The sequence below is a fragment of the Centrocercus urophasianus genome, unplaced genomic scaffold (genome assembly GCF_019232065.1).
Source record: "Centrocercus urophasianus isolate 14NV4802_14NV808 unplaced genomic scaffold, USGS_Curo_1.0 seq_12, whole genome shotgun sequence".
NCBI lineage: Eukaryota > Metazoa > Chordata > Aves > Galliformes > Phasianidae > Centrocercus > Centrocercus urophasianus.
This window is the reverse complement of record NW_024884364.1, coordinates 7,411,495-7,439,374: the sequence shown is the minus strand read 5'-3', so window position 1 is coordinate 7,439,374 and position 27,880 is coordinate 7,411,495. Positions and strand designations below refer to the sequence as shown.

Below are 27,880 nucleotides of genomic sequence, written 5' to 3'. Positions count from 1 at the left end.
TAGTGTTATTGGGAAGAATGGACAGTCTTTGAACCTCTTTTTCATAGAATCACAGAATGACCTGGGTTGAAAAGGACCATGATGACCATCTGGTTTCAACCCCCCTGCTATGTGCAGGGTCACCAACCAGCAGACCAGACTGCCCAGAGCCACATCCAGCCTGGCCTTGATTGCCTCCAGGGATGGGGCATCCACAGCCTCCTTGGGCAACCTGTTCAGTGTGTCACCACCTCTGTGTGAAAAACTTCCTCCTAATATCTAACCTAAACCTCCCTTGTCTCACTTTAAGACCATTCCCCATTGTCCTATCACTATCCATGCACATAAATAGCTGTTCCCCTCCTGTTTATAAGCTCCCTTCAAGTACTGGAAGGCCACAGTGAGGTCTCCCCAGAGCCTTCTTGTGTCCAAGCTAAACAAGCCCAGTTCCCTCAACCTTTCTTCAAAGGAGAGGTGCTCCAGCCCTCTGATCATCCTAGTAGTCCTCCCCTGGAGGACCGCTAGCTTCTGTCCTCGTGCTTTCCCTCTTTATACACCTGAGGTTGCAGAGACATGGGTTTTTGACCAGGCTGCATCTCAGCAGCTGGTGACCCACCATCGCCTGTTTGTTCTTTCCCTTTTTCTGCTTCCCAGGATAAAGTCTTCCGCCATGTACGTGTAGTCTCTCCTCAGTGCTCTTAAATGAATGAGCTCATCGATGACTCTATTGACATGCATGTTTGCTTGCCCCCAGCTTTCCAACGACCAGGTCACACTGTACCAGTCCCCTTTCCATTTAATTATTTACCCTTTCTTCAGGCCTTGTGCCACCTGCGATGTTTTATCAGTGATGACGGTCTGCTTTCTTCCAGCCTATCGATATAAAATTTAAATATTTCAGACCCCCAAATCCTCCTTTGTTCCAAATTTTGTGGTGCTGGTAAGCCAATTCCATGATCAAGAAAGGTGGGCTGTCCTGGGAGGGGTTTCTTACCTAGAAATTATTTCCCCTGCAGTGCCCAGAGAAACGAAAACTGTAGGTATTCCTGGGTGTTTTTGAATTTCTGTTGGTTGCTAAAATCAAAACTGAGTGTGGAGATCTGCCCGCAGGTAATTGGTAGCCACGGGTGGGCATCCTGGATTAGCTTGTGTGGGCATGGGGACCAGTGGTGGGAGGATTTATGCTTTTTTCACTTTTTTTTTTTTTTTTTTTGGTGGGAGAGGAAGGTTTGAAAGTCACTTAGCTGGGATATTGTGTCACCATTTTTACAGGCAATCGAGCGAAAAAGAACAAAGCGTGAGCCTTTACGGCCACAAATGGAGACTGTACAATGACAGCTGCAGAAGGGACAGGGCTGCCACTCGGCGCTCACAAGGCATTTCGTGTTTCTGCAGAATCTCACCAAAGGGAGGGGACGTTTGGCGATGCCAGGACCGCGATGCCCCCGGTGGACGTCGTTGAAAAGGACCACAATGATCATCTGGTTTAAATCCCCCTGCTATGTGCAGGGTCGCCAACCAGCAGCCCAGGCTGCCCAGAGCCACATCCAGCCTGGCCTTGAATGCCTCCAGGGATGGGGCATCCACAGCCTCCTTGGGCAACCTGTTCAGTGCGTCACCACCTCTGTGTGAAAAGCTTCCTCCCGATACCTAACCCAAACCAGAAAGACGATTTTCTGAGGGAAGGACGGCGAGCAGCGGAACCGCCGGGTGACAACAGCTCCCAGCAGCACGGCGACGGCGCCGGAAGGGGAGGGCCGGGGGGGGGGCGGGGCGGCGTGCTGCCTTATGAGCGCTACGGCGCCTTTCCTTCATAAGGAGGTCGGTGGGACTGCAGCTCCCGTGGTGCTACGCGGCGGAGGGCGGGGCGTAGTCCTGGCCCGGGGGGGGAGGCTGAGGGGCCGGGAATGGAGGCGATCTGCTGCGGTGAGTGCCGCGCTCCGGGCCGGTTGCGGCCCTTGGAGGGCGGAGAGGCGACCTCGGAGGGAGAGGTGGTTCGCGTTGCGGGCTCGGGGTCTGTCGGCCTGCGAGGCCCGGCGATGGGGCGAGGCCGGCGGGGCGTTGGCGGCTCCTCGGATGGCGGCGCGGTACGGGGCGCGGGCCCGTCGTGCCGGTCCGTCGTGCCGGATGTGTGCCGCGTGGGCTGCGGGCGGTGGTGGGGTCCCGAGGGCTCTCGCCTTCAGCTTTCTCCCCTTCGTTCTTTATCGTTTTCACCGTACGCTGACTAACACCAGCGGGTTGCTGCTATGGCGGTTGCGAACTCTTTGGTTTCTTGTCTCCTTCTAGGCTGCTGCTCATGTGCCGATGGCGTTGCGGGAGCACTATGAATGGAGAGGTTAGGGCCAGCGGGCAGTTGGCGGTGTGTGCTTCTGCCTTACTGCAGGACAGCGGTAGCTCAGTGTCTCTGAAGTCACCTGCAACAACTGGAACTGTGTGTGCTGCTGGTTCTGAGGAGCACTAAGGTAAGAAGGCTTGAACAGCATCGCTTCCTAATCCTATATTGCCTGGAGTATCAGAAGTAGGAGTGTGTTTGAAAGTGTTGCTGGCCACGTCCCCACGCTTAATTTTTCAGATCTTCTGCCTGTTTTCTCTCATAGCAGCCCAATTGCAAGTGTATTTTCTGAGAAAGTGCTGGAACTTATTAGGTTATGCTTGCAGCCTTGCTATTTTGTGATGCTGGGTGGAAGGAGTTTCCTATATGTGATGGCCTGCTAGCTCATGGGAGCAATTCCTGTAACTGGAGACAAATTCACTTCTGCTTTGGAACAGTGACTTCAAAAAATGTTTATCCACACCCTAGTCCTATGAGTCCTGTGCTTGGTTGCTTACCAGAGCACTTGCTTTTGTGTTATTCTCTGTTTTTTGGTTTTTTTTTTCTTTCATTTCCAGCTCTACTAACCTGCACTTTTTTCCTCTTATGGGAAGTGTGTACATCTTTGTATTCCTTCAAATATTGCTGCTGGTTTGGTCGTCTTCCATGTTTTGAAATTTTTACATGCCTCACTTCTTCTAAGAAGTGTAACTACAGTTTCCTTTGAGGCACTTATGCTTGAGTGCTTGTGTGCCATTGCCTTGTGTTTATGTTCACTGCCTAGTTTAGTCTCAGCCATAACCTGTTTTAAGTAGTTTGTGCTATTAGAATGAAATGTGCTGGTAGTGAGGTATGAACATACCTTTTTAAAAACAAGGTTCTTGCTGACAGCCTGTAAAGAGAAAAGATACTTCTATTTAGCATTAATCTTTGTCTCTATAATTGTCATCATCTTTAGTGGTAGTGGGTTTTTTTCTGTAAGTAGTCTCATGTAAAAGTATCTCCCACACTTATTTTTTTGTGTGCAGCTTTCTGGTAATTATTTTCACTGATTATGCTTACAACTCCTATTGAGTCCTGCCTGACAATGAAAGCTTGATTCTGTTCTGAGCAGAGGACACCTCCTGTAGATGGTGAGCCTTTCCTGCTAGTGAAGATACTCTGCAAATGAGCAAAGTGGCCAAGCTTCTGTCAGCGTCTGTGGCATGGAAAATTTCTAGTTCAGAATTGTCCTAAAGTGCTGTTGAGTTATTCATCTCTCCTATAATTGTATTTTCTTTAAGCACTCTAAGTGCTAGACAGAAGCATTAAGGACTGTTGTTAACAAGGGTGTGTGCTCTTGCTCTGGCGCTGTCTTGTCTATTCTGCAAATCCATGTATGTTCTTCACAGAAGGAACCAGCGCAAAGCCACGTGCTGATTTTTAGGGGCCAGTAGCCACGTCAGCTGTTTCTGCCTATCTCCAGAGCTATGCATTCTGTCATCTGTGTCCAACCTTTTGTCTTGCCTGGGCTGCATTCAGTGAGGAATTGTCTTGGGCTGCATATATGTAGACATCTCTGAAACTAATGCTTCCTATTTATTTCCATGGGAACTACAAATGATACGAAGAATATAATAATAATACTCAATAGAGCAAGTTCTCAGCTACAAAGCACTATTCTTCCCCACCATTAGTTGTGCATTTTTGCCAGTGATGTACAAAAGCCAGCATGCCCATTTGTAGAAACCTGCACCAACGGTGTCACTGTTACACTGCTGAAATGTACCATCCACTGCCTCACTGTGCTCACTTGCCATGTTTGGTCTCTGCAAATTTTCAGCAAGCATTAGTGGAAGTCAGTAGGTGCCTTTTTTTCCTCATGGAAGAATTCAGTCCCATACTTCTGCTTTGTCTGCACTGCCATGTCAGTTACCATTTTGTCTGACTGCCCCTCTGCTGCCATTTCGTACAACATCAAAATGTGATTAAATACTGTCTGGAAGATTCAGCCTCTGCTGCCATACCACCAATGTCTGTCTCTGTTGTAGGCTGACATAGTAAAATAGAGATGTTAGTTCCAAAGCAGCACTATATGTAAATAGTTACATTAGTTATTGTATGTAAGCTGCAAAACTTTATTTTTTTTTAATTAAAACATGAAAAAATGAGCAATGAAAACACAAAACTAATGTGATATTTGACCTTGGTTTTGTGAAACTAACACAAATACAGTTCAGTGTCAGTGGCTGGAATTCTTAGTTCTCAAGGTCCTTGTCAGATATATATATATATATATATATATATATATTTTAAGGAATTTTACTCTTTCTGTGCTTCATCATAGTTGCTGACAAATGTACATACTGCCAAAAAGTGATGAAATGAGTAAGGTGAAGTGAGGGATGTTTTTCCTCTTGTAATGGAGGGCTTATATAAATCCAGTAGAGAGAGATAATCAGACTTGAGTTGGATACTTGAGTGCAACTTACATTCAGTTTGAGAATTTTCAGGTAAATATATTTGTCATCTAAAAATAGTCATAAATGTATGAAGGAATTGATGTTTTTTGAGATCTTGAAACTTATTCTCAAATTCCTTTATCTAAATGAAAAGCATGACTGCGTATTTTCTCTGTTCTGAACGTAACAGAACTGTTACGTTCAGTCAGTGTATCAAAGCGCGTGATGTTATTTGCCATCACTTAAGTCAGCACTGCCCTGTGCCAGTGCCCTGTGTCAGACAGTGCCAGCTGTACACTGCTGTGTGGTTGTTGTGAGCAATGAGTGTGCCCCCTCAGTGGGGCAGAGCTGCTGCCATGATAATGTGAGGCAGGAGATGGCTGCAGGGTGGTCTGGACCACGTACTGCCTGCAGGCTGAATGTGCTGGTGTTATGTGGTTGAACATCAGTGGGTGGCCATGGATAATGAATGCTAGGAGGTGCTTGAATTTGCCTGCTGTGTTCTTCTTCTGCTCCTCCAGTGCCCTGTGTACTTTGAGCTAGGTCCTAGAATGTCAAGGGACAATGTAAGTATGAAACTTAAGATTGAACAGTACACAAAATATTTGCTCCTAAATCTTGTTGCTGTGTCTTCTGGATAAATAAGCCCAGATAAGATTTCTTCCTCCTGATGATTGCATAGCTTATAAAGGTTCAGAGCTTGTAGATTGCTTGTTAGTGTTGCAAGTGTTGTGGTGTTTCAAGTGGATGCTATTTTTTAGTTCAGAAAAACATCAGTTCTAATCTCAATCACTTCTATTAAGCAGTTAAATAAGGCATACTGTCTGTAATAATCTCTCTTCCAATATAGAAATGAGGTATGGGGAATGATATAAGTATACATAATCTTTCGCTCTCAACTCCATTAGCAGATTTGAACCAAGTAGAGGAGCAGGGAAAAGAAATGACAAGGGCATGGTTAGCAACAGGTATTACTGACTTTGAAATTCCCTGCTTATTTTGCACTTTGTTTCATAGTTTAGAAACTTGTATTGGGACATCTGACTTGAGCACTCTTTTTTTTTTTTTTTTTTTTTTTTTTGTGTGTGTGTGTGGATGTTGTGTGTTTAGGCATTTGTTGTTCTCAATTCATTCAACTTCAAGGGAGCTAAACTAAAATTAAAAAACTGATCAAGATGTGCAGGGGAAGGAAGGTAAAATGAGCAGCAGAGAAGAACTGATTAGATTGTGTGGTAGCTCATAACACCAGAACAGCTCTAGCTGCAGGAGTGACTTCAGTTGATATTTCATTTGGCAAGAGCATCAAGCTCTATTTATCATAATCCATAAATTTGAGTACTGTAAACATGTGACAAACATTTCAAAGTCATCTGACATTGCAGTATCTAGAAAACATTGTGTATTAGCAATCAGTTGCTCATTACAAACACAGTATTGTCCAAATGTAAGTGCATGTCTTATCAGTTTTCTCCTGTGCTGCTTTTGCCTCTGAGTTTGTGATTTGATGTGGGCCTGTGAAGGAAGGCCTTGGTTGTCTCTTACAGGGAGCCAGAACAAGGTCCTCCTGGTGGTATGTGAAGGTATTTCAGTTTTGGAAGCTATTGTCACCTAATGCCCATGAAACAGGGCATTCCCTTGGCAGTACTGTAGTTCTTCAGAAATGCCTCTGCATATGGTGTGGCATTATCTCAGAATTTATTGTAATTTCCATACCTGTCCTTCCTTGCTTCTTTTGTGTTGTGTCTGTAGTGCCTAGATCACTTTGCAGTTTCCTAAAAGGCATTCCAGTATTTTGCCATGGCTGCCCTTCGTGAACAGTCTGGAAAAGGCTTTTTGGCATATGCATGATTCCTACCTTTGCTGTAAACACAAGCTGTGAAAGCCATATGGAGTGGTAGGCTAAAAGTAGCTTCTACGCTTGCTAATCTTTTTAAGGGAAGGTAAATCTTCTGGCTGAGTGCTGTAGTTGTATTCTCTGCTTTCTGTGGTTGCCTACAGTCAAGAAGAGAAGTGCAAGTGAGCTGTGCCATCTGCTTTGGAGGCAGAATTGCTGTTGCTCTCTTGGGGTGATGTATAGAGGCTGGGATAAGAGCGATACCTGTGCCTTGAATTCACATTTCCAGTGTGCATGGAGTAGCACAGTAGACCTAGCATGTCTGTGCTTCTGGCGTCTTGGAAAAGAAAAAGATGCATATTCTAAAGAAATATTGCATTATAGGAATGATGTCTTGAGGCTGATGTTGCTAAGATAACTTTGTTTTTAGAGGAGTTACTCACTTGGACCTTCTCTTTCATTTCAGCAGCAATGATGGATAACCGTTTTGCTACAGCACTGGTAATTGCGTGTGTTCTCAGCCTCATCTCCACCATATATATGGCAGCTTCCTTGGGCACTGATTTTTGGTATGAGTACCACACTCTGTCCCCTGCTGAGAACATCACTGAGGCTGGCAGGAGCATCTGGGAGGAATTTGTCAGTGAAGAGGCAGATGAGAAGACCTACACAGATGCACTCTTCCGGTGCAATGGCACAGTTGGGTTGTGGAGGAGGTGCATCACTGTACCCAGAAACTCTCACTGGTACAGCCCACCAGGTATCTCTGGACTAATTAACACTTCACAACTTTGACTAAAGTGGTACTTTTTTCACCTGGGAAGCTTATTTCTAACTTGTATGTTTGCTTTTTAGTAATGGCAATGTAAACTTCTTTAGAAGTGATGTGAGAAATGATCTGTGCCTGTCAATGCTACAGAATCTGAATTTGGTATATTGTATTTGATCTAAATTTAGTCTGGTATAACTTGAGTTGTTGTGTGCTTTTTTTGCATCTGCTGCCTAACAGGTGATGCAGTTATTATGGCTCTGCCAGTTATCTTCTGCCTAGGTGAGATCAAAGTGGGGGAACCAAAACAATACAACACTTGCTCCTTTTAAATGGTTGTTTTCCTCACATGTCACAAATGCTCCACAGTGGCATCAGCAGAATTTGGAGCTGTTGGATATAGAATGACTGACTTTTGACAAATGGTGGTTGCTATAAAGAAGTTGGTGGAAATTCTGCATATGTAATGCTATGCTTTGTTCTACTAACTACGTTATCCTTACTGTTGAGATATCCTAAAAACTGTTTTGGGAAGTATTTTTTTCTTAGTCTAAAATTTTACATGGAGGAGCTTTCCAGTTTAAATGCTTAGGAGGATTGAACGGAGAAGGGGAGTTAAGGAAGGGAAAAAAAAATAATGGCAATTGTCTGTGATGTTTTGTTATTGTTTTTTTTTTTGTTGTTGTTGTTCCAGAAACTGATATGACTACAAACTGCATCAGTTTTTCCCTCTCTGATCAGTTTATGGAGAAGTACATAGAGCCTGGAAATCACAACAGTGGCACAGATTTGAATAGGACCTGTAAGTGTCTTTCACATCTTGTAGGTAACAACAGTGGGATTTTAAAAAAACAGAATGGGGTTTTCCGAATGAAGTTGCTGATGAGACAACATCTGCATCTTGCTCTGCAGTTTGTTGGTGCTTTTGTGTGTTGTTGTTTGTTTTTTTTTTTTTTTTTTTAATTTTACTGTAGCATAAGTAGTAGGTCAGAGCTTTAAAGGAAAGCTTAGGTGTTCCACAGGAATGTGGAAGTTTCAAGTTCTTTCTTCTTCAGAGCCTTTTGTCCTTTTTAGATAAACCGATGAAGGAGTGTGGGTGGAAAGGAGCATGGTGGAGCAGGTCAGTTCAATAAACCTGGCTTATATGTTTCTTTAATGTGCAGATCTCTGGCGATTGCAGTTTCTCCTGCCATTTGTCAGCCTCGGTCTCATGTGCTTTGGAGCTCTGATTGGGCTCTGTGCATGCGCCTGTCGCAGCCTGTACCCTGCCATTGCCACTGGAGTCCTCCATTTTCTTGCAGGTAGGTCCTCTGCCATCCACTTATTCTCCCTCCTCTATGAGCTCTTAGTGATAGCCAGAGTGCTTCAGCAGCAAACTGACTGCACTTCCTTCTGTTTTCTCCAGGACTTTGTACACTGGGCCTGGTTGGCTGCTATGTAGCTGGGATTGAGCTGCTTCATAAGAAGCTGCCCCTACCTGGTGATGTGAGGGGTGAATTTGGCTGGTCCTTCTGCCTAGCCTGTGTCTCAGCACCTTTGCAGTTTATGGCAGCTGCTCTTTTCATCTGGGCAGCTCGTACCAACAGAAAGGAATTCACTCTCTTGAAAGCATACCGTGTAGCATAGTAAATGCTGCTACACAAGTATTAGGTTTCCATGTGACTGACTCCCCTCAACCCTTATTACTTTTATTGTTCTTTTAGACAGAAATTTGGCCTCGTACTGCTTTCTTCTTGCCAGTTGATACAGTATAGCTTGCAGGCCCTGAAGACAAAGACCTTTGGGCTGAATGACCAAACTTTGCCAGAAGTCTGCAGAACTTAGTTTCTAAAAAATGGTTTTTAATATATATATATATGTAAGTTTTCTTTAGTTGACTTTTCTTTGAATATCCTCTTAGTTAAATGTATATTTTTTTCTTAATTTTATTACTCTATGAGCCTGACAGAGGATATAGGGAAGGCGTTGTGATGTGGAAGCGAGATAAGAAAAGATGCAGGTAGGCAAGAATGGGAACTGCGGAGCGGAAATTATAAATCACTATTAGAGCACTCTTCATAGGCCATAAAGGAGACAAGAGACATGGAAGAAGAGGAACCTGTCTTATGGAAGTACTGTAGTTAAATCAGTGCTGTAACTAATCTTTGGGTCCCTTACTCTTGCTAGATTGTTACTTTCTATGGCTTCCACCAAAACTGATGTAGGCAGAGCAGCTGGCCCTGGAAGTGGTTGCACAGCACATTTTGCTAAACAGAGAACCTGTGCTGCTTTTGCTGTGAAAGAGAAGTTTCCCTATGTGGAATTTCTTGCTACCCTAGGTACACTGCTTCCAGGTACCTGCACTACCTGTGGTCGTGTGCTCTAATCTTGTGCTTTTGCTTGTAGTGAAATAAGGCTTTCCTAGCTCCTGTTGTATTGAAGGCAAACCTTTACAACCTTTTTCACTTGGAATTTGATTTAGTATGTGTGTGTATATGTACATAATATAAACTTTTGTAAATGCTCTTATTTTACCTATGTAGCATATAACAGGGTTTTGTTTTGTTTTTTTAAAAGGTGCTGCTCAATTCCCACCTTGTCTCACATCTATTGGTTAAGTGAAATAAAACAGTCCTCAGAAACTTCTGGTGTTGTGTGGATTTGTTGGGATAGGAAAGGAGTGCACTAGAAGGACTGGGGGAGGAGGGGGGAAGGGGGAGAAGAACTATGCATCTCTCTGTAGTCAGGGAAATATCACCAAATATCACCAAATCATTTTGTTAGGCGTGTGGATGGCGTGTGGATGGCGTGTGGATGGCGTGTGGATGGCGTGTGGATGGCGTGTGGATGGCGTGTGGACTTCCATAACTACTCCCAGGAAGCAGTTCCTGAGTGGTTGCTGTTACTTTTCTTAGTCTTATAGCTGTAGTGCAGGGTGTTGCTGCCGTGTTGCTGCCGTAAAGATTCTGAAGTCATCAGAAGTGCTGGATCGCCATTCCTTTTGTAGGTAGGTTACCTCCATTATTTTCTTGATTTCCATAACTTTTCTTAGTCTGTCATTTGAACTGCCAATACTCCTGTTGCTTTTCGTTGTTTCTTTCTACATGCTGGACTGCTATTTCTACTCTCTGGAGGTTATTTCTCTGATAGATTTTTTTTTTTGTGTGTCTTTCTGTCATCATTTTTATACGTTTTCTGATTTGCTGCACTTCCATATCTTCTATCTGGATGCTTCTTCCTTTATTTCCGCCTGTATCCTGCCGTCCATTAAGTCAGAATAGCCAGAAGGGTAAGGGAGATGATCCTGCTTTTCTTCTCTGTGCTGGTGAGGCCTCATCTGGTATACTGCATCCAGCTGTGGTTTGCTCAGTACAGGTGAGAGATAAACCTGTTGGACAACATCCGGAGTAGGGCTGCAGAAGTCATCTTTGAATGGAACACTGTTGCTGTGAGGATAGGCTGGGTGAGGTGTTGCTCTTCAGTCTGGAGAGGGGAAAAAAAAAAAAAAAAAAGCAAGGCTCTGAGGGTCCATTATTTCAATTATTTTTTGACTTTGTCTTCTAAAGCATGACTCTCATTGGTTTACTGTGGAGCTTAAGTTAGTTATTTATTTTTGTTTTCTTCCTTTGTCAAGGGACACATCAGGCTGATGCTGAATGCGGGAGGTTATTTCTGTTATTCCCATTATTTCTGTTCTCTTACTTGGTCAGCCACATGTCAGGCTGAGGCTGGATCACTTGGGATTTCCTTTATTTCTGCTATTTCCCTTATTTTCTAGTGTAAGCTATGTCACATTGTGCATGCTGCACTTCTGATATCCTGGCAAGCTGTGGTTAAAAGCTGTTTCAGCCTTAAACCTTTTAGGGGATATGACCCCATTGCCCTGGCAGTTGCTTTAGGTAAGGCAGTGTCCACTAAACCCTGACAGTTTCTGGAGGATTTGAGCCTCTTCTCTAAGCTTGCCTGTCCTATAGCATTTCTCCCTTCTGTACTTCTCAAGCTTCTCTTTTTGGAAATATATCACCATGAAGTTAAGACCCCAGAGCACTGTAGCAGTGAAGCCTTAGATGCTGCACACCTGGCACTCACAGATCAGTAGACACTGTACAAATTTCTTTTGGGTCTCAGTTGTAACCTGGAAACAATAATAATGCTCTGTCTTCATCTAAATCTGACAAGGTTGTATTGTCAGTAAATCATGAGCAGACCTTTCATTCAAGAAACATATTAGACAACGTTTACTATCTTGCTGTATTAACTCTATTGCTTAACTTCCCAGCATGAGCTTTTTGCAGTCCTAGAAGTTACTTTTTTCCCTCTTAATGGCTTATATGGATCTTGATCCACTCTATGTCTGGCTTTATCTTTTAACTGCCATTACACAAACTGTTGCTCTCTGTCTTTGAGTCTCTTCTGTCATGCTCCTATACATCAATATTTTGGAGAGACAGAATTGCTAATTCACACTGCACTGAAGAAACCTCGGTGTTGCAGAGGCCTCACCTTGCCATTGGTGCTGACACCCACAGAAATAGCTGGGTATTTCATCTGAAGAACAGCCTGTACTGGATAAAGGATAGCCTTGCTTCTACGAGAGCATGCATCTCAAAAATCATCAGGTAAAAATCATTAAATATTGTGTAGTGCTCGTAGTTTTTTTTTCCCTTTGTCTGAAGACTTTCTAATAATCATTTTCAGTAACAGGAAGCTCAAGAGCATGTAATATTTCATCCCTGCACCCAAGAAGAAATGGAGGGCCAGCTGCTTTGATGGTGCAAACCAGTGGGGTTTCTATTTTTTTCCTACAGAGCTATTTCACCCTGAATAGCCCTCAGATTGTGTAGACCAATTGACACAAGTAAGTCAACTGAGACTCACAGTGAATTTATTCTATATGCAGTTTTGGAGAAGTGGTGACCTGTCTGTATAGCTCAGTTTGTTGAGATGATAACCAATACCCTTGTGTGTTACCTTCTGTTACTAGCAAGGTTCCAGCAGAGTAACATACAAAATACACATGAAGGAAGTGAAATAAGAGAATTCATTTACTTTCCCTAAGCAATTATAAAAATGTCCTGATGATCCCAATATGCTTACTATAGCATAGTGAGACCATGATTAGCACTTAATTTGATACTCTTAATTTGTATGTTAATTAACTTTGGCAACAGCAATCAATAATTGCACAGATAGGTAACAAATTCAACCAATCTGCAATGTGAAGTAATCAGAAGGAAACAATACTTGAATTCTTCTTCAGACATGGCAAATACATTTGGCTATCAGAGGAGTCTGTATTTATTTTGTGTTTATTGCTGATCTGGGGAAAAACAGTATTTCCAGAGGAGGGGAGTATGAAAAAGTAAAGAACAGAATGAAACTGTGATCTGAATGCTGTAATGCCTTTTTGGTCAGGCTTGTAATTCAGGAAGACTTTGAAATAAAAACATTAAATGTACATTTCAAACTCAGATATATCCAAGCCATAGAGTAGATGGTTGGAGCACTCAAACTGGCTTTGCAGATTACTTACAGTGACAGACAGTCCATCAGAGTTAAGCAGCAGGTTACTATCTCTGTGTTCATTTTCCTGTCAGAGGTTCAGTGGAGCTCCCCTTTGGATGTGCACAACTGTTTTCACAAGTGAATGTTGGCTGCTACTTGTCCTGGTCTCTGATTTCCTTGTTGAGAAAGTCAATTTTTATTTGCAGACTGGAGGTAGAGTGCAAACCAAACAACAGACATAGGCAAGGAGTCGCTAAGATACCAGGACAAGATACAACATTCAATCTGTATTTTTCTCAGTCCTTTAGGCACTGTGCACTTTCTAGTTCATCTCCTGGCTTAGGAACCCAGAGAATCCAGTAAGTAATCTACCACACCACTCCTTTGGTCCCCACTGAAGATGACAACCTCTCAGGTGTCTGCCATTGAAACTCGCTCTAATGGCTGCCTTATTCAGTCTGTCCCCACAAGATTCTTTAAAGCTTCTCACCTTATTTGCACTTCCCATTTTGATGATCTGCATCCCTAAAGCCCTAGGAGTAGGGACACCAAACCTCTAACATCCTCCTTCCTTATTTAACTGTGAGGTTAAATATTAGCCAGCAGTAGCTCAATAAGGATTTCAAATTACCATTTTGGTCTAATTACTTGAGGGAAGGAAGGATAAGCTGCACAGCTACTCCTGGGCACTGTGAGACTGCACATGAACTTGTGGTTGGGTGCTGCCCTCCCATTGCTTTCCTCCCTTTCCTGGTGCAAGCATACAGCCCATGGCAGAGGTAGTGGTGAGCCTTCAGGTGAGGTTTCAGGCTCACAGTCACTGCAGGATTGTATTCGCCCATCCGAGCTCTGAGTGAAGAGCAATTGCATGACTGGTGAAGTCCATGCCTTGCATTTCTGTTGCTGTGTCTATTTTGCCTACCTCTGTTCTCTCGTGTGCTCTGTGTCACAATAGGTACCCAGTATATAACAGTGTTCTGAAAACTTGCCCAGTAAAGATTGCAGCTGCAGCCAGACTGTGCTCAGAAAAAGGAAGCCCAAGTAAGCCACTTGCCACTGACCTTTGATTCAAATGCCAATGTTTAGCAAGCAAATATTTAGAAGCACACCATTAAGCAGGGAGGCACAGCTTTACCACAGTGAATGTCATCAAGAGTGCCTCAGGAACAGGCTGACAGCTTTCTCTTTCTCTTCCTCTCCCAGTGGAGCAGCCTGTTGCAGCCACTGCCTCTGCAGTCAGGCTGCCTGCAGCAACTGGAATGAACTCAGTATATGCCAGCTCAGCCTTAGGACCTGATCCTAACCACTGTCTGTGGTTGGAACCCACATACTGGGCAGTGTTCAGGAAATTAGTTGGTAGTGGTCAGGTGCAGTAATAGGTTCAGCAGTAGTGGGTATTTTTGCCTCAGGAGTGGCTTAGAATTAGCTGTGTTGGTCAGTTTATAATTAGATATTTGTATCTAACAGGATTATTTTTCTGTTAGGTGTTTATAGTTTTGTCTCTTTTTTAAATATGATAAATAATCTTTATATGTATGTATTTTATATATATATACACCCTGAAAGAATATCTATAAAAAGGGAGAATCCTTGTCAGGTGGATGCTGCAGCAGAAAAGCCCAAGCCACAGGCAGGGCAGTGGTAAGCTTCCCTTTTCCGAAGCCACTCAGAGGTTAACCAGGGTCTGTAAGAAAACAGCTTAGTGAAGGAACACAGCTTAATGCTGGGGCTGCCTCAGGGATGCCAGCCCCTCGTGGAGCCACTGGCATGCACACAGGGGCAGCCCTCGCCCTCAGCAGCACAGCAGGGAGCCCTTTGGGGAGGTCTGGGACTTGGCTGGGACTGAGGGAAGTCGCAGGAGGGAGTGTTTCTGTCTTGCAGGCGGACGCAGGCAGATGTATATGCATAAAAACCCTGGAAGAGGAGGGCTGTTGAACACACCCACACCTCCGTTTGCTTGGCAGCACTGGGCTGCTGAATGCCAGTACAGCATCGTACCGGTACCGAGGAGCTCTGCCCATGGGCTGGCGGCTGCTGCTGCTGCTTCTGCTACAGGCAGGTGAGTGCTACATCCCACACTCCATCCCTCCTTCCCCCACCTCCCCCCATAACTCCTACCCTGGACAGCTTCTCCCCTTGCTGCCAGCTTTGCCTACTTCACCCATAGTATTTGCACTGCCTTTTTTTTTTTTTCCTCTTCAAGTTTGTAGTGTGGGACTGTGTAAGCAAGCTGTGTGCCTGTTTTCTTTCCATGGTGGCTTCAGTAGCAAAAACACAGATTACTTTCTTTTGAGGATAATTTTCTGCTACAAGGTTGCTGGTGTTGGTGCTTCTTTGCAGAAGTGCCTTCTTTCTATGTTTCTGCGGAATGAGCCATCTTCATAGAATCACAGAATGGTTGGGTTGGAAGGGACTTCAAAGCCCACCCAATTTCAGCCCCATACTGTAAGCAGGGTTGCCACCCACCAGATCAGGCTACCCAGGGCCTCATCCAACCTGGCCTTCCTTTCATACAAAACTCAAAACAAAAAAAAATCCTTTAAGAAAAGCAATGAATGTCTGCTAACATAAAGACCTTGCACGCAATAACACTGTGACAGTAAATTGTCTGAGGTTCTACCTGTGCTATCCCTATTGGGATTCATGCCCATAAGAACACACAGTCAGAATTCACACAAAGGCCTCTATTTTAATTCTGCACAGAATTAGGTGCCTGGTGATCCCTTGCAAAGCAAGTACATCTTGAATGGAAGTGAGGTTATTTACATGTAAAAAAAAAAAAAAAAAAAAAATTTCTTTACAGTATCTAATTGGTTACTGCATTTCAACTTCACTGGGAATGTGTATCATGGAGTGGAAGGCTATAGATTTGGGAAGGAATAGCTGCTGTCCCGCTTTAATCTCATCTCCTTAATGCTAAGTGTATTTTTTAAATATGCAGTTATGCCTTAAAGAACCAGAAAGTGATTTATAGGACACTTTCTCATCCATTCTTTTTGATATCAACACATCATTGTATGTTTGCCATACTTGCGGCTAAATTGTTTCTTTCTCATTCATTTTTTTGCATATCTGTGATCAACTGTTTATACTTTCTTGTGCTTGGCAAACTAGAATTTCCACCCTTTGAGACTGTTATGTCTACTTTCTTGTCCTGGTGGGCTATATCTGTAGCACTGTTTTTAAAAAGCAAACCAAAAAAACCCATTGCCTTAATCTACAACAAAGGCTGCTTGTCTCAAAAGGAAATAACAGGTTTAAGTTGTCAGACCCACCTCCTCTCGTCTCCTTGCAGGTATGCTCCCTGCTGAGGCTCCCCATTCATTGTATAGCTAATGATAGACCATACTTTAATGGGGGTTGTGGCTGATTTCAAGCTGCTGGGGACACTTGTCTCTCACTGATTCCACACGTTTTGCTTAGCTGCCCAGCATAGAAAATGCAGTTTTGGTTCTGCTCCAGTTATTAACTGAACACTTGATAGTGAAATTGCTTTCTAAGGCCAGCCATCAGCTACAGCACCTTGCTGCCAGCCCTAAGCCCACCCAGATTTCAAAGGATAAGACAAACATGAGATGCTGCCTGAGTATCTAAATTATGTCAAACTCTCAAGGAGCAAAGCCTAAGGCCTTTCTTCTGGACTCAATTCCCTCTGGGTCCTTTTCTCTGCTTTCATAACTAACTCTGTGCAGTAATTACAGTTCCTTGATCCTCAGAGATATCCCCAAAAGAATAGTCTTTCTTCTGGGTGAGGCAGTTACCTTACACCAGCCTCTGTTTCCAGGCTGAGTCCAGTGGTCCCACCTTAAAAAGTCAGGAAAGATGGCCGAAAAATAAACCAGGCTCTTTCTCAGGAAGAAGGTTGAACACCTACAAAGAGGTTTCTGTTGGAATGTTTTTAGGTCTGCAGTCTAAAGCAGGTTGTAGAAGTGTGATATTTTTTTTTTTTGCCTGAAATCCAGAGCAGTTCAGCAGTTTTGGTGGTGTTACTTATGGCAGACCTGCAGCTTGCTGCTGACTGTGAAGCATCCACTGTTTGGAAAAGGGAAACAGGTCACCACTTCACTTTCAAACAACATGGGTTTAATGTGTTTTTAGCACAAAAACTGAACACTCAAGTAGTGTTCAGGTGAGGGGAGTTGTTACTTTTTCAGGAATGTGCATTTAATCCCTGAGGAGTGCACTGGAAACATAAGGAGGCTGTGTGAAGGCCTGAGACGGGCTTTGCTCTTCTGAGCTGGCTGCAGCCAGCTGCTGGGGTAAAATGATGACAGAAGCAACGGGGGGCTGGGCTGCAAGCTCTCCATTAGCAGAGAGGAGCAAATGGACAGATTGACAGCAATGGGGACAGACCCACATTGCCTTCAGAGAGGTTTGGATCAAACCCAGAAAGTGAGCTGGAGTACAAGAGGGGAGAGGCCCAAGAGAGGGGATTAGATGACTGGGTTTTAAAAGGAAAGTAACAGTTTTAATAATAGTATTGAGTGTCCGAGTGGTTTAGGGGATTAATTAACCCGTGTTTGCACAGTACTATAAAGAGGTCCAGCTCAGGGTCAAAGCCCTGCTCTGTGTTGCGAGCTCCTTCAGTCTCCAAAATGCTGAGAGCCCCATCCTAAGCTCAGGCCATCTAACAGCCAGGGGGCAGTGGGGCCAATGCTGGGGAGCCTGGCAGCACCTCCAAGGGGTTTGGTACCAGCAGTGAGCAGCCCAGCCTTAATGGGGATGGGCTGTGGTGCATGTTGGTAGAGCCCAAAGTACACTTGGTCGTTCATTGTGAGCCCAGGAGGGTAATCGCTAATCACTGCTGTTTGTTGCATTGTTATTGTGATAAGCATCAAAGCTCCTATCAAGCTTCAAAGTGATTTATGTGTTTGGGGCTGATACTCTTGGTTTCTGTAACAGTTTCTGCAACTGAGTTGGTGGTTCTCTTTATAAAGAAAAAAAAAAGTTTTAAATTAAATATTTGAAATCACGATATTATTTGAAAGATCTGTAACTCAAAAAACTCCAGACTGGCCTAGGTGGCTGTCTGAACTTCAAGTAACAAACAACTTCTTGTTTTTTCCTGTTTTTTTTTTTTCTTCCCCAAATTTATGCAGCCAACTTAGCATTATGACTTAAGTGGACTGTAGTAACAGAAACAAATGTGTGTTGCCAGTGCTTCAAAATGCTCGTAAGAAAGCCATTATCCATGCATCCTAGCTAACTTAGGCCTTCTGTCTTGAACAAAGTATGCCTTGCAGGCCTGAGGGCTTGCAGCTGTTTCTGGATGAAAGTTAGTAGTACTGTCAGCTCTGTATGATCTGGAAAACAAGTTAAAATATCATGAATAATACAAGGCATGTTGGGCAACAGAGAAACCTCATGGTTGTTTTTTTTTTCTATGGAGTTAGGGTGCAGTCAGGCAGTATGCTGGCTCACTGCTGCTTCACAATGCACCGGGATCTTGGCCTAGCCAATATGCTCTGCCAGGTTGGGAACTCTACAGTGCAGTGAACCTACTTGACTCTGCATGGAGCTTGCATAACCCCAGCCAAGATGAACTTCTCAGATTCCATAATGTGCAAATCTGGGCATGCAGCTTCAAATTGCAAGGTAGCTTCAGGTGCAATCTAGCTACAATCACACACTGGTGCACCAGAGCCAGGAAGTCTGGCTTATCTGAGCTGCCTATATGGAGTATGTTTGCATATTAGTTCCCTTTGCAGGGTGAACATAATGGCTAGTTAGATTGTCAAGGCTCGATCTAAATAACTAATCAAGACCAATAATCTCCCTGTGACGGTTTTAAGAAAATCAGCGTATTTTTAATCCTTGTGTGAAACCATGTCCTGTCTTTGCAGTTTGGAAAAGTGCTCTGGGAAAATCCCATTCACTGCACACCCGAGGAATCATTGAATTGGCAGGAGCTATATCATGTGGCACGGGACGGTCACCCTTGGCATATATTGGCTACGGATGTTACTGTGGACTGGGAGGACGAGGCTGGCCTAAAGATAAAACAGACTGGTAAGAAGAACCTCAACTGTGTGTCCAAAAGCAGTGTAGATCTCCATATTCTTCCCTATCTGCACTCCTGTGCCTCTAAGAACTCACTACTGAGGAAATTTAATATTTGTCAACTATGAGCAAGGAGCCGTGTACCATCTGGTGTTTGAATGAGGGCCTTGCCACCTCCTGGATGAGAGCAGAGCTCCTGGGACCTTGTACTATGTGGGTGGAGGACAAGGAATAAACCAGGATATGAGCTCATTAAATAGTACATCCTATAGAAGGCAAGCCCTGCATAAAGAGATAGGAGTGATTAAAAGGTTTGGATGATCAATTCATGTCATCCTGAAAATGGCAGTGATGGGAATATTACTGGCCACCCTCTGGAGGGATCTAGAATTTTGCAAGGAGTTAATCAAACCTGTTGTCTTCATCACCTGTCTGTTTAAAGCAAATCAAGCAAGAAAAACAACTGTTTAGAACATGGTAGTACTTCCCCTTTTCCTTGCTGTGCTTTTTATTTCCAAGAGTAAAAATGAATTGATGAGATGTTACAATGAAAGGCTTCTTGTACTTAGCAGTTACCATACATGTAAATCTTTAATGTGATGGACTTTGGTGTGCTCTGAGCCCTTTACGTGCAATCTGGTCTCATTTAAAACCTCAAAGGCAGAGCACACAACTCTGCTTTTATCTGCAGTCAGCAAGTCAGGTGTTATCCACACACTAGAGCAGCTTTTCTCAGAAGGGAAGACAATGCATAGCTCACTGGAAAGGAAATTGACTGAGCTTTCCAGGGTGCAAGATGCCTAGGCTAATGACTGGTTCCTCGGTGGGCATGAAGGAGCAAGGAGCTATTTAAATTAGTGCATCTCTCTTAATTAATGCAGGGGAAAGTTTCCCTCCCAAAGCCATTTTTTCACATCTTTGGTTTATGGGTGCTGTCTGTGAAACATTCAACATAAGACTTAGGAAAAAAAAAATGAGTAGCTAGCAATGATGTGTCCTAGGTTTCAGGCCTAGAGATTACTGCTAATGTTTAATAGTACCTCTTGATATGCTTGTAACCATCTACAGCTGTGATTGTAAATATTTTCATCATTTTTGTTTTAACCTTTATAATCTCTTATCATCAAGACTCTTACAGTCAACTCTTTAAAGTAAAACATGACTTCACTAATTTGAATACTTCATTTGCTGAAGGCCCAGATGGAGTCACCTAGAAGCTGTTTTCCACAGATATTCACTGATACCAGGTTTTGGTGACTCTGGGTGATGCAAGTGCTCAATACTCATGAAAAATAGAGAGCAACATCTGATCAGGTATTCATTGGTGCATGTTTCTGCTGCTCTTTGATTTCCATGGGATGTGAATTTTATCCTAATGGCAGAAAAAGGTAACTCTGCAAATGGAAATGTCTCTAAATACCAGAGAGGTATTTAGAAAGCTTGATGCTCTAAGAGCATTCATTATTGTTGCATAGCAGTAATGCTTGGTGAAAACCAGAAAGATTTTTTAGTTTGATTCTCGGCTAGGAAGGCTACATTTAGTTAGGAATGTTTCCAGGCTGTGTTCACCAGAGAAATCTTCTGATACTGCAAAAATCATTGTGTCTGAGTATCCCATGCCAGTTACAGTGACCACATTATTTTCCATATTTGCAATTCTAGAGAAGAAAGATGCGGAGTGGCAAAGCTACAGGCCTTGAAGGACACACACAGTTGAAAATGACTCACCTCATCTTGTCTGTTTTAGGAGTCTCAGTAATAAACCTAGGAGTGATTTGCTTGTGAGTAATTCAGTCAGTCTGTCTAGACAGGGCTAGAGTGCTTTTCAGCATTCCTCTTTCATGGAGGAAGAAAAGGTGCTATTGAGTGGGTAATGGTTTTATAAGGTTTATTCCACACTCTGACTTCAATGTGGTGTTGCCAGTTTTTCCTTTTGTTCCATAATCTCTTCACTTCTAGTCATGATGGCATTTCTTTTCCATAATGTTGATAGTTTTGTTTCTCCTTCCCAGTTCTGTTCCTTGCATTGCTGCACCACAACTGAAAGGACTGCTGCCATAATGTCTGCATTTCCCTGGGCTTGTCGCCTTATTTTTTTCTCCTAGAAATGTGATGCATAGGATTTAGTGCACAGCTTGGACATGGCACCACCCTTCTGCTTGAGATTTCCTGGAAGGAAGCATCCACATTCCCACTTATGCAGAGCAAATCCATAGAAACCCTGAGGAAAGGTATTCAGGCAAAATCCATTTTGCCGAGCAGGACCCAAAAGTGCTCAGAATCTCCCCGAAAGCATCAGTGACATGAGGGGCAAACTCAGAGATTTCCTCTGTTTTTTGGGTTAAAGCACCATGGGGATGGCTGAGCTGTTTACATGACAAACACACTGTGACAAATTCTTACCTTGAAGGCAGCTGTGCTCACTGCAGGGGTCAGATTGGGCCAGTAGAGTTGTCTGTAGCCACTAGGGCTGTCTGATCCCACCAGATGATGTGTCAGTTGTTTGTTAACTAGATGAACCCAGTTGTTTTTTTCTTTTATAATTACTGACCAGTGCTCTGCCATACTGTTGGCGGGCATTGTTTGCGTTAGTGTGACTGAGCATTAGCAGGCTGTTGAGAGTTCAACACCACATTCTGACCCAGATGCGGGAAAGGGCATTTCCAGATAGAACAGATGTCTGAAGATGGCAAAAGGATGATAGATTTCCTCACTCTTCATACCTTGGCAGTCTTTTCAAAGCAGCTAAAATATGAGTTAGTCTTCTCACTTTGTGTTGGTATCACTCTCTGCAGGAGGAAATGGTGTTAATGGAAGCAGAACTGTGCCCCAGTTCCTGTGGCCCTGCAGAATTCATGTAACTGCCCCGACTTTCACTAAGAGAGCTAAAAACAGCTGGCTTTCACTGCTAGCTGGCTTACCTCTTCTGCTCTCTTTTTATTGTCTGATTTATAGACAATCTTCTACCTCCAACAAGATCTTGTCTCAAAAATCTATCTCTCACTGTACTTTTTTTTTTTTTTCCTGTTTATTCCTTCTGTGACTCTCCCTGAAGGGCAGTTTCATTCCTTTGGGTTGAAGAAAGCTGAGACTTTCATGCTTTCTACAGTGAATTCTTTTCTCCTTTGCCCTTTCACTTCCAGCATCTTCAGGACAAGCTCAGGAGTGAGGTGCTCCTGGACCAACAGAGATCTGAACCACATGGCCATCATGCCCAACAGAGCTGGTTCTGTGGGCTGAATAAGCTCACCTGCTGAATTATGGAAATTGTTGTCACTCTTAACAGGAAAACCTGTAGGTATTTATATCCAGTAAGGCTGCTTTCCATTCTGAAGCTCTTTGAGGAAATGTTTGTTCCTCTATAGTGTGCCCATGGGACAGCTTCTGGAAACAGGAGATGGCTCCTCCCTGACTCCAGCCTTTGACGTATCACTCTTGCTGAAACAAACCTTGTTACTCATCATAGAACTTCTTCAATTGCTGAATCTTTCACTAAATTACTGGAATAAAATTCGAGTGGGATGAAGTTTTCCTGTGTATTCTGAAGCACTTAGCAGAGCAAATGTCCTTCCTGAGTAGTCTTGTGGTACAGACAACAGCTGAGCTAGCCACCTTCAGCCCTCTCTATGGTCAGTGACAGGCAATCAGTACTTTCAAATGTGTTGTTTTTCACCTGTTAGATCCCTGCAATATGATCATGTGAACTGTGCTCTTGATATACAGGAAGGGAGCATAGATCTGTCCCTTGTGTCCCTTTATGCTTATGGTCATAAAGTCAACTGCTATGAATCCCACTTCTGAGGATGATGAGTTTGTAGCCAGCTGCTACACTGATGCCAAGGAAAGTGAAAATCATCCTGACACCAGATTCTAAGATGATCCGAACCTCAGCTGGTGAGCCATGGTCACGCACCTCATCATAATGCTTCAGCTCCTTTCAGTATGGCAGATTACCATGATCTGGGGATTGGCCACACCTGTTTTTCTGAAGGCAAAATCATAGAGAAAGGAGAAACGTGTGGTATTCATGGGGACAAATAAGGCATTAATATGCTCTCAAGACAAGAGAGCATTCATAGAAATGCCATAACATTGTTGATTTACTGACAGAGCTGTAATTAGCGGTGGGTGAGTGGAGTAACCTTGCAGTGCCTGAAAACACCAGTGAGCAAAGTATGCAGGATGCCCAATCCCAAACTTTGCCTTTTGTTCTCCCTAAGGTGCTGCCACAGGCATGACTGCTGCTACGACAAGGCAGAGAGAGAGGGCTGCAGTCCGAAGGCACAGCGCTACCAGTGGGTGTGCGAGCAGAATGCCGTGCGGTGTGGTAAGGACACAGTAGCCTGTGTTAGTTCCCTCCTTCCTCCACAGAAACACTGACTAACACAAAAGCTTTGTGTGCCTCAGAGATGGGATTTTGAGGCTTTCAGAGTTGAGTGATTTCAAGTGCCACAGGCACATGCAGTGTGTGTAGGCTTGCTCAGCTCTACAGCTGGTACCAGTCAAGGAGGTCTTGAATTGCACAGTAGCAGCCCGTCAGTAGTACACACCAGTTTGTTTTGACATGCACCAGATGACTTGAGTCTTAGAATTTGTCACTTCTATTTTGAAGTCTTCCAAAAGTCCCTGATGGTAAAATCTTTTGTATGGCTCTTTGAAAGTTTGAAAAGGAATGCGTGAGAGTAAAACCTGTCCCCATGCCATCAGAGCTACTTGCTTGAAAACTGAGTTATTTCTACCTTGCTAGAAGATCATATTCTTCCAGTACAATTCCCAGCCTCCCCGAGCAGCTGAAAATGCCAGCAGACCAAGGGTGTGGCACCACACATTCACTGTATATCCTTTCCCAGTTCAAGAACCATCTATTAAACTACGTACTGGCTAAGGAATATTTTGCTAGACATTACTGCTCTTTTGATTTATCCATTCTGTATTTTAGTAGCTAACTGATATTTTCTGCTAGCTATTTCAATATGTAACTCACCATTTTTGATGTGAGGGAATGATCCTGATTGCAGATGTAAAGTTTATCATCAAACACGTGAGACATGCAATGCTGTCCCGTAACAATGGGCTGCACTTGTTCCAGCCTGCCTCATAAGCTTTAGTTAAACAAATGCCATATATTCCTCAACTGATGTCCAGGCAAGGCCCCATGAGCAACTGGTAACTGTTCTCCCTAAATAATCAACAAACTTCACTTTCTCTTACATCCACGATGGAGCGGAGCAATGGAAATGTTCTCTGAAGGGTTATTTCCTACCCCAGGCTGCAGCAGGTTTCACTGAGGTGTGAAGGTGTGACGTCTTACTCTGTTCAGACAAAACAAATGAAGTGTTGTAGTCTGAGGCACATTTACTGGATCTAGAGGAATGATATCCAGAGAAATTACAAGCAGAACTGCTTTCACTGTACATGCTATGAAAGAGGAAATTAAATGCCTGTGGCTTGGCACTGTATCCTAAACACAGATATTTTCAGGTAAATTAAACAAACTCATTTTACCTGGGATTTCTCTCCGTCGTTTGCTACTGCTATGCAGTTTTGCTTGTGAAATGGAGAGGGGGGGAAAAAAAAAAAAGCAAAGCCATATATTTCAGTTAGGCCATCACACATAAGTATGGTAAATATCTGGAATACAAAAAAAAAAGGCTTTGAGCTGTGGGGTCTGCTCAGAAAAAAATAAAAACAACATTGTGCTCTTAGAACTGGCTTACAAGGCAGGCTCTCTCTGACATTAGGCTGGCAGTGATTGGCATAGCACAGGAAGACCTCAAGAAGCAGTGGGCAGGGAGAAAACCAGGCAGTGTTGATAGCTAATTAAGAAAAGGACTTAATGCTGAGTCCTTGTGAATGGGCCCATTGAAACCCTTCAGCTGTAGACACATGATTCTCCTCAGAAAATCTTTGAAAGCAGGGACTCTGTGCATTTATTACACACAGTGTTGATCCAGTGAAGTCCAGTGAAATCTGGAAAGATTTCTACTCATTAGAGTTAGTTTTGGAGCAAAGCCTGGGCACACATGCATGAAATTACACTTTAAACTTTGCCTACTGTAGGCTTTGGAGGGTGTTAGATAATCAATAGGACCAGCTTCAAATAAACAAAGCACCATGCTTTTAGGTAATATCAGCTTAATGTTTTTAAGATGCCTATAGGTGGGATGGGATTTGTTATATGAAAATCAGTCCTTTGCAGTGCATCCACCTGAGCTAATTGCTTCTATGTTCCCTGTGCTGCTTACCTAGTCATGCAGTTGTGTGATTACATTCTATATAGCTTCATGTATATGATTTGGATCAGCTCCTGTAGATTTTGACTAAAAGAAATCAGATAGCTAACCCTGCTGCTGAGTTCCTTGGTTCCTCTGCCTCCTCCCATGACCTGTATTCCCTATTACAGCCTTGCTTGCTCTTACAACTGCTCATCCCCTTGATCCAATATAGAATCTTTCATCTCTTGTTCATCTTCTTTTGCAGATAACCTGACAGACCCATGTGAAAAAATGGTGTGCCTGTGTGACCAAGAAGCAGCCCAGTGTTGGGGAACAGCCCCTTACAACCCACAGTTTGTCCTCTGGCCAGACTTTCTATGTGGGCAGACTCATCCAACCTGCCATTTCAGATATGAAGGGTCAAAATAGTTTTTAAAGGAACTTTCTTCTAATCCTTTGAATCTGAACACACTGGAATAAAATTTTACCTCTTTTACCAGAGCTAACGATAGCTTGAGAAAATTTCTTTTAGGCCATAATTTATGGGAAGGAAGAATAGGGTAAGATACGTGCATCTTCTAACTTCTGAGGGAAGAATAAAACCCTACTTTCCTATCTTTTTTCCAAAAACATGTTAGGACACATTGCTTGTCAATAAATGGCTGTTTTGTCCTTTCATAGCAACCTGATCTTTAGCTCCCACATGTTTGTACATCAATTGGAAAATAGGTAGAGGCTTCTGCTGGACTTGTTTAAAAAAAAAAAAATGAGAGGGAAAAAAAGTATCTATAAAAAAAGATGATTTTGAAGAGCCAGGGCATGCCAGTGTTGAAGTACAGTGATCCATTTCATCTTCCTGGAGCTGCAGGAGCAGAAACAACGGAAAGGGAGGGATCCTGAGTATCTGTTATGGGCACTCAGAGAAGTGGCTGAGCTGCTTCCTACCAAAAGGAAGAGAAGAGCTCTTGCCCAGGGTGCAGCTCTATCCCTTCTTACAGAGTCCACATGTTTCTGAGCTAACATAGCCAGACATCTTCTCCCCTATGTTCTTGCCTCACAATGCTGGGGACACTTCAGGGGAGCTTAAAAGAGGGGTGACCTAGACTGGATATGAGAAGAATGGGGTTTTTTTGGTTTTCTTTTGTTTTTGTTATTGTAAGAGTAGTGAAGCACTGGAACTGCCTGACCGGAGAGATGGTGGGTGCTGTGTCCAAAGAGAATTTCAAGGTCAGGATAGACAGGGCAGTGAGCAACCTGATGTAGCTGTGGATGTCCCTGTTCATTGCAGGGGAGTTGGACTAGATGATATTTAAAGGTCCTATCCAACTAAAACGATTCTATGGTTCTATGGTTTTCTATGAAAAGGTAAGCAAAGTCACACTGGAATATTTCTGGTGCGTGGGTTTCTGACTTTTACCAGGAGGATCACCTACACTGCGAAAAAGAGCATGTTCCTCACATGTCATATGTATGTGCTTCACTAACTGATGTGCAGCTCTGCTATACAGTTATGGGCACATTCCCCTGCCACTGGCCTCCTGGGGACCAACTACTGTCATGTCAGGGGACTCAGGCTATAGAGAACATTATTTACAGCAACCAAACCTTCAATATTTTTTCCTTACGGTTTATATACGAACATCGTGTTTCCTGCTGGAAGAGTAAAACTAAACCCTATTTTTTCAGCATGAGGTAGCATTCAAGTGATCCTTTGCCTCTTTGTTGCAGAACTGTAGGCTGGAGCAAGCCAACTGGATAAGAGCCTCTGCACCAAGATGGAAAAGTTGCTAGGGAGATGAGAACACCCCAGAAGTCACACATTCTGGGCAGGTAAACAGGGATGCCCCTGGGCAGGTGTTAGCATGTGGAAGCTTTCATTCTGTTCGTTTTGAAGCAGTGCTGGCAAACTTGGAGTACTTTTGAGATAATAAGTAATCGTAGGGAAAGATCTGAACTATCCCATCAGAGTCCAGATAAAGAGATAGGTGGCCAGATTGAGTAGGCCCTCAGTAGATTACGGTACAAATTCCTTTTAAAAAGGTTGTTTTGCTCTTCACGGCAGGAGGCTGTTGAATATGCCACTGTGGCTGTCAAGGCTGTGGGAAAATAAACATATTGCAAATGCCAAAGACAACATGTGCTGAGGCAAAAGCTTTTATTACATCTAGAGCCTCCTTTTTGGCTTACAGGGCATGATAAATTACTTTGTGTTTAGCCTTTGCATCTTCTGGTGTTTCGTGAAGCTCTGCAGATCAAGCTATGCTGAGTAAGAAGAAAAAGAAAGAGCCGGGTTAGTGCAGCACAACAAACTCTCCCAAGGCAATCTGGCAAGGCAGTGTGTTGCGAACTCCGTTCTCTCACTGTTTTTGCAAAGGGCTGATGCTGTGTGGGCAGAAGTGGACTATGCTGTGCTCAGTAATGCTGCGGGGAGAGGGAGCAGAGCTCCTGGCCGCTCCAATGTCCCCGTCTCCACTACAATGGCCATCAGAGGGCGGCAGCGCTCCAGTGAGGAGCGAGCGCAGCTCTGCGTGGCTTTTGTGCTTCGGTTTGGTTTGATTTCAGCAGGTTGAATCAGATTTTTGAGCGTTGGGAGAAGAGAAAATAAAAATGGTTTTTTTCAAGAGTCCTGTTTAGCAAAGTTTCCAGTGAGCTGAGCGCGTTCGTAAATGCAGACCGCATCTTGGGTTGCACAAAAGGGGAGCTAAACTTGTTTTGAAATCCAGCCTTTGGTGTCAGCTTACTATTATTAGACCGGATGACTGACCTGGAAAATATAGGTAAGCTTTTGGGTACGCCAAACTCTCCTCAGGTGACCTCTGGCTAGTGGTAAGTAAATGTCTAATTCCA

At 43.5% G+C, this 27,880-nt stretch overlaps 2 protein-coding genes across 3 annotated transcripts; both read left to right on the top strand.

Moving 5' to 3' along the window:
* The first annotated feature begins 1,851 nt into the window (after positions 1-1,851).
* On the top strand, positions 1,852-9,955 carry CLDND1 (claudin domain containing 1). 2 transcript variants are annotated; one of them, XM_042810966.1, is made up of 6 exons: positions 1,852-1,905; positions 2,266-2,441; positions 7,035-7,325; positions 8,029-8,136; positions 8,498-8,635; positions 8,740-9,955. In XM_042810966.1, exons 3-6 carry the CDS (start codon positions 7,037-7,039, stop codon positions 8,958-8,960), a joined length of 756 nt encoding a protein of 251 aa, XP_042666900.1. In that variant the 5' UTR covers positions 1,852-1,905; positions 2,266-2,441; positions 7,035-7,036; the 3' UTR covers positions 8,961-9,955. The 2 variants fall into 2 exon arrangements, with proteins under 2 accessions (XP_042666900.1, XP_042666899.1); XM_042810965.1 differs by having other exon boundaries at positions 7,032-7,325.
* Positions 9,956-14,358: 4,403 nt separating this feature from the next.
* Positions 14,359-25,539, top strand: LOC122156347 (phospholipase A2-like). Its single transcript, XM_042811039.1, has 4 exons — positions 14,359-14,877; positions 18,662-18,827; positions 23,039-23,145; positions 25,299-25,539. The coding sequence occupies exons 1-4, from the start codon at positions 14,838-14,840 to the stop codon at positions 25,460-25,462; spliced, it is 477 nt and encodes a 158-aa protein (XP_042666973.1). The 5' UTR covers positions 14,359-14,837; the 3' UTR covers positions 25,463-25,539.
* The last annotated feature ends 2,341 nt before the right edge of the window (positions 25,540-27,880 follow it).

Coding starts and splice junctions, on each gene's coding strand:
- LOC122156347 (XM_042811039.1), top strand. CDS start 14,838: ATGGGCTGGCGGCTGCTGCTGCTGCTTCTGCTACAGGCAG. Junction 14,878..18,661: donor GCTGCTTCTGCTACAGGCAG/GTGAGTGCTACA, acceptor CTGTCTTTGCAG/TTTGGAAAAGTGCTCTGGGA. Junction 18,828..23,038: donor CCTAAAGATAAAACAGACTG/GTAAGAAGAACC, acceptor GTTCTCCCTAAG/GTGCTGCCACAGGCATGACT.
- CLDND1 (XM_042810966.1), top strand. CDS start 7,037: ATGATGGATAACCGTTTTGCTACAGCACTGGTAATTGCGTGTGTTCTC. Junction 8,137..8,497: donor CACAGATTTGAATAGGACCT/GTAAGTGTCTTT, acceptor TTTAATGTGCAG/ATCTCTGGCGATTGCAGTTT. Junction 8,636..8,739: donor AGTCCTCCATTTTCTTGCAG/GTAGGTCCTCTG, acceptor TGTTTTCTCCAG/GACTTTGTACACTGGGCCTG.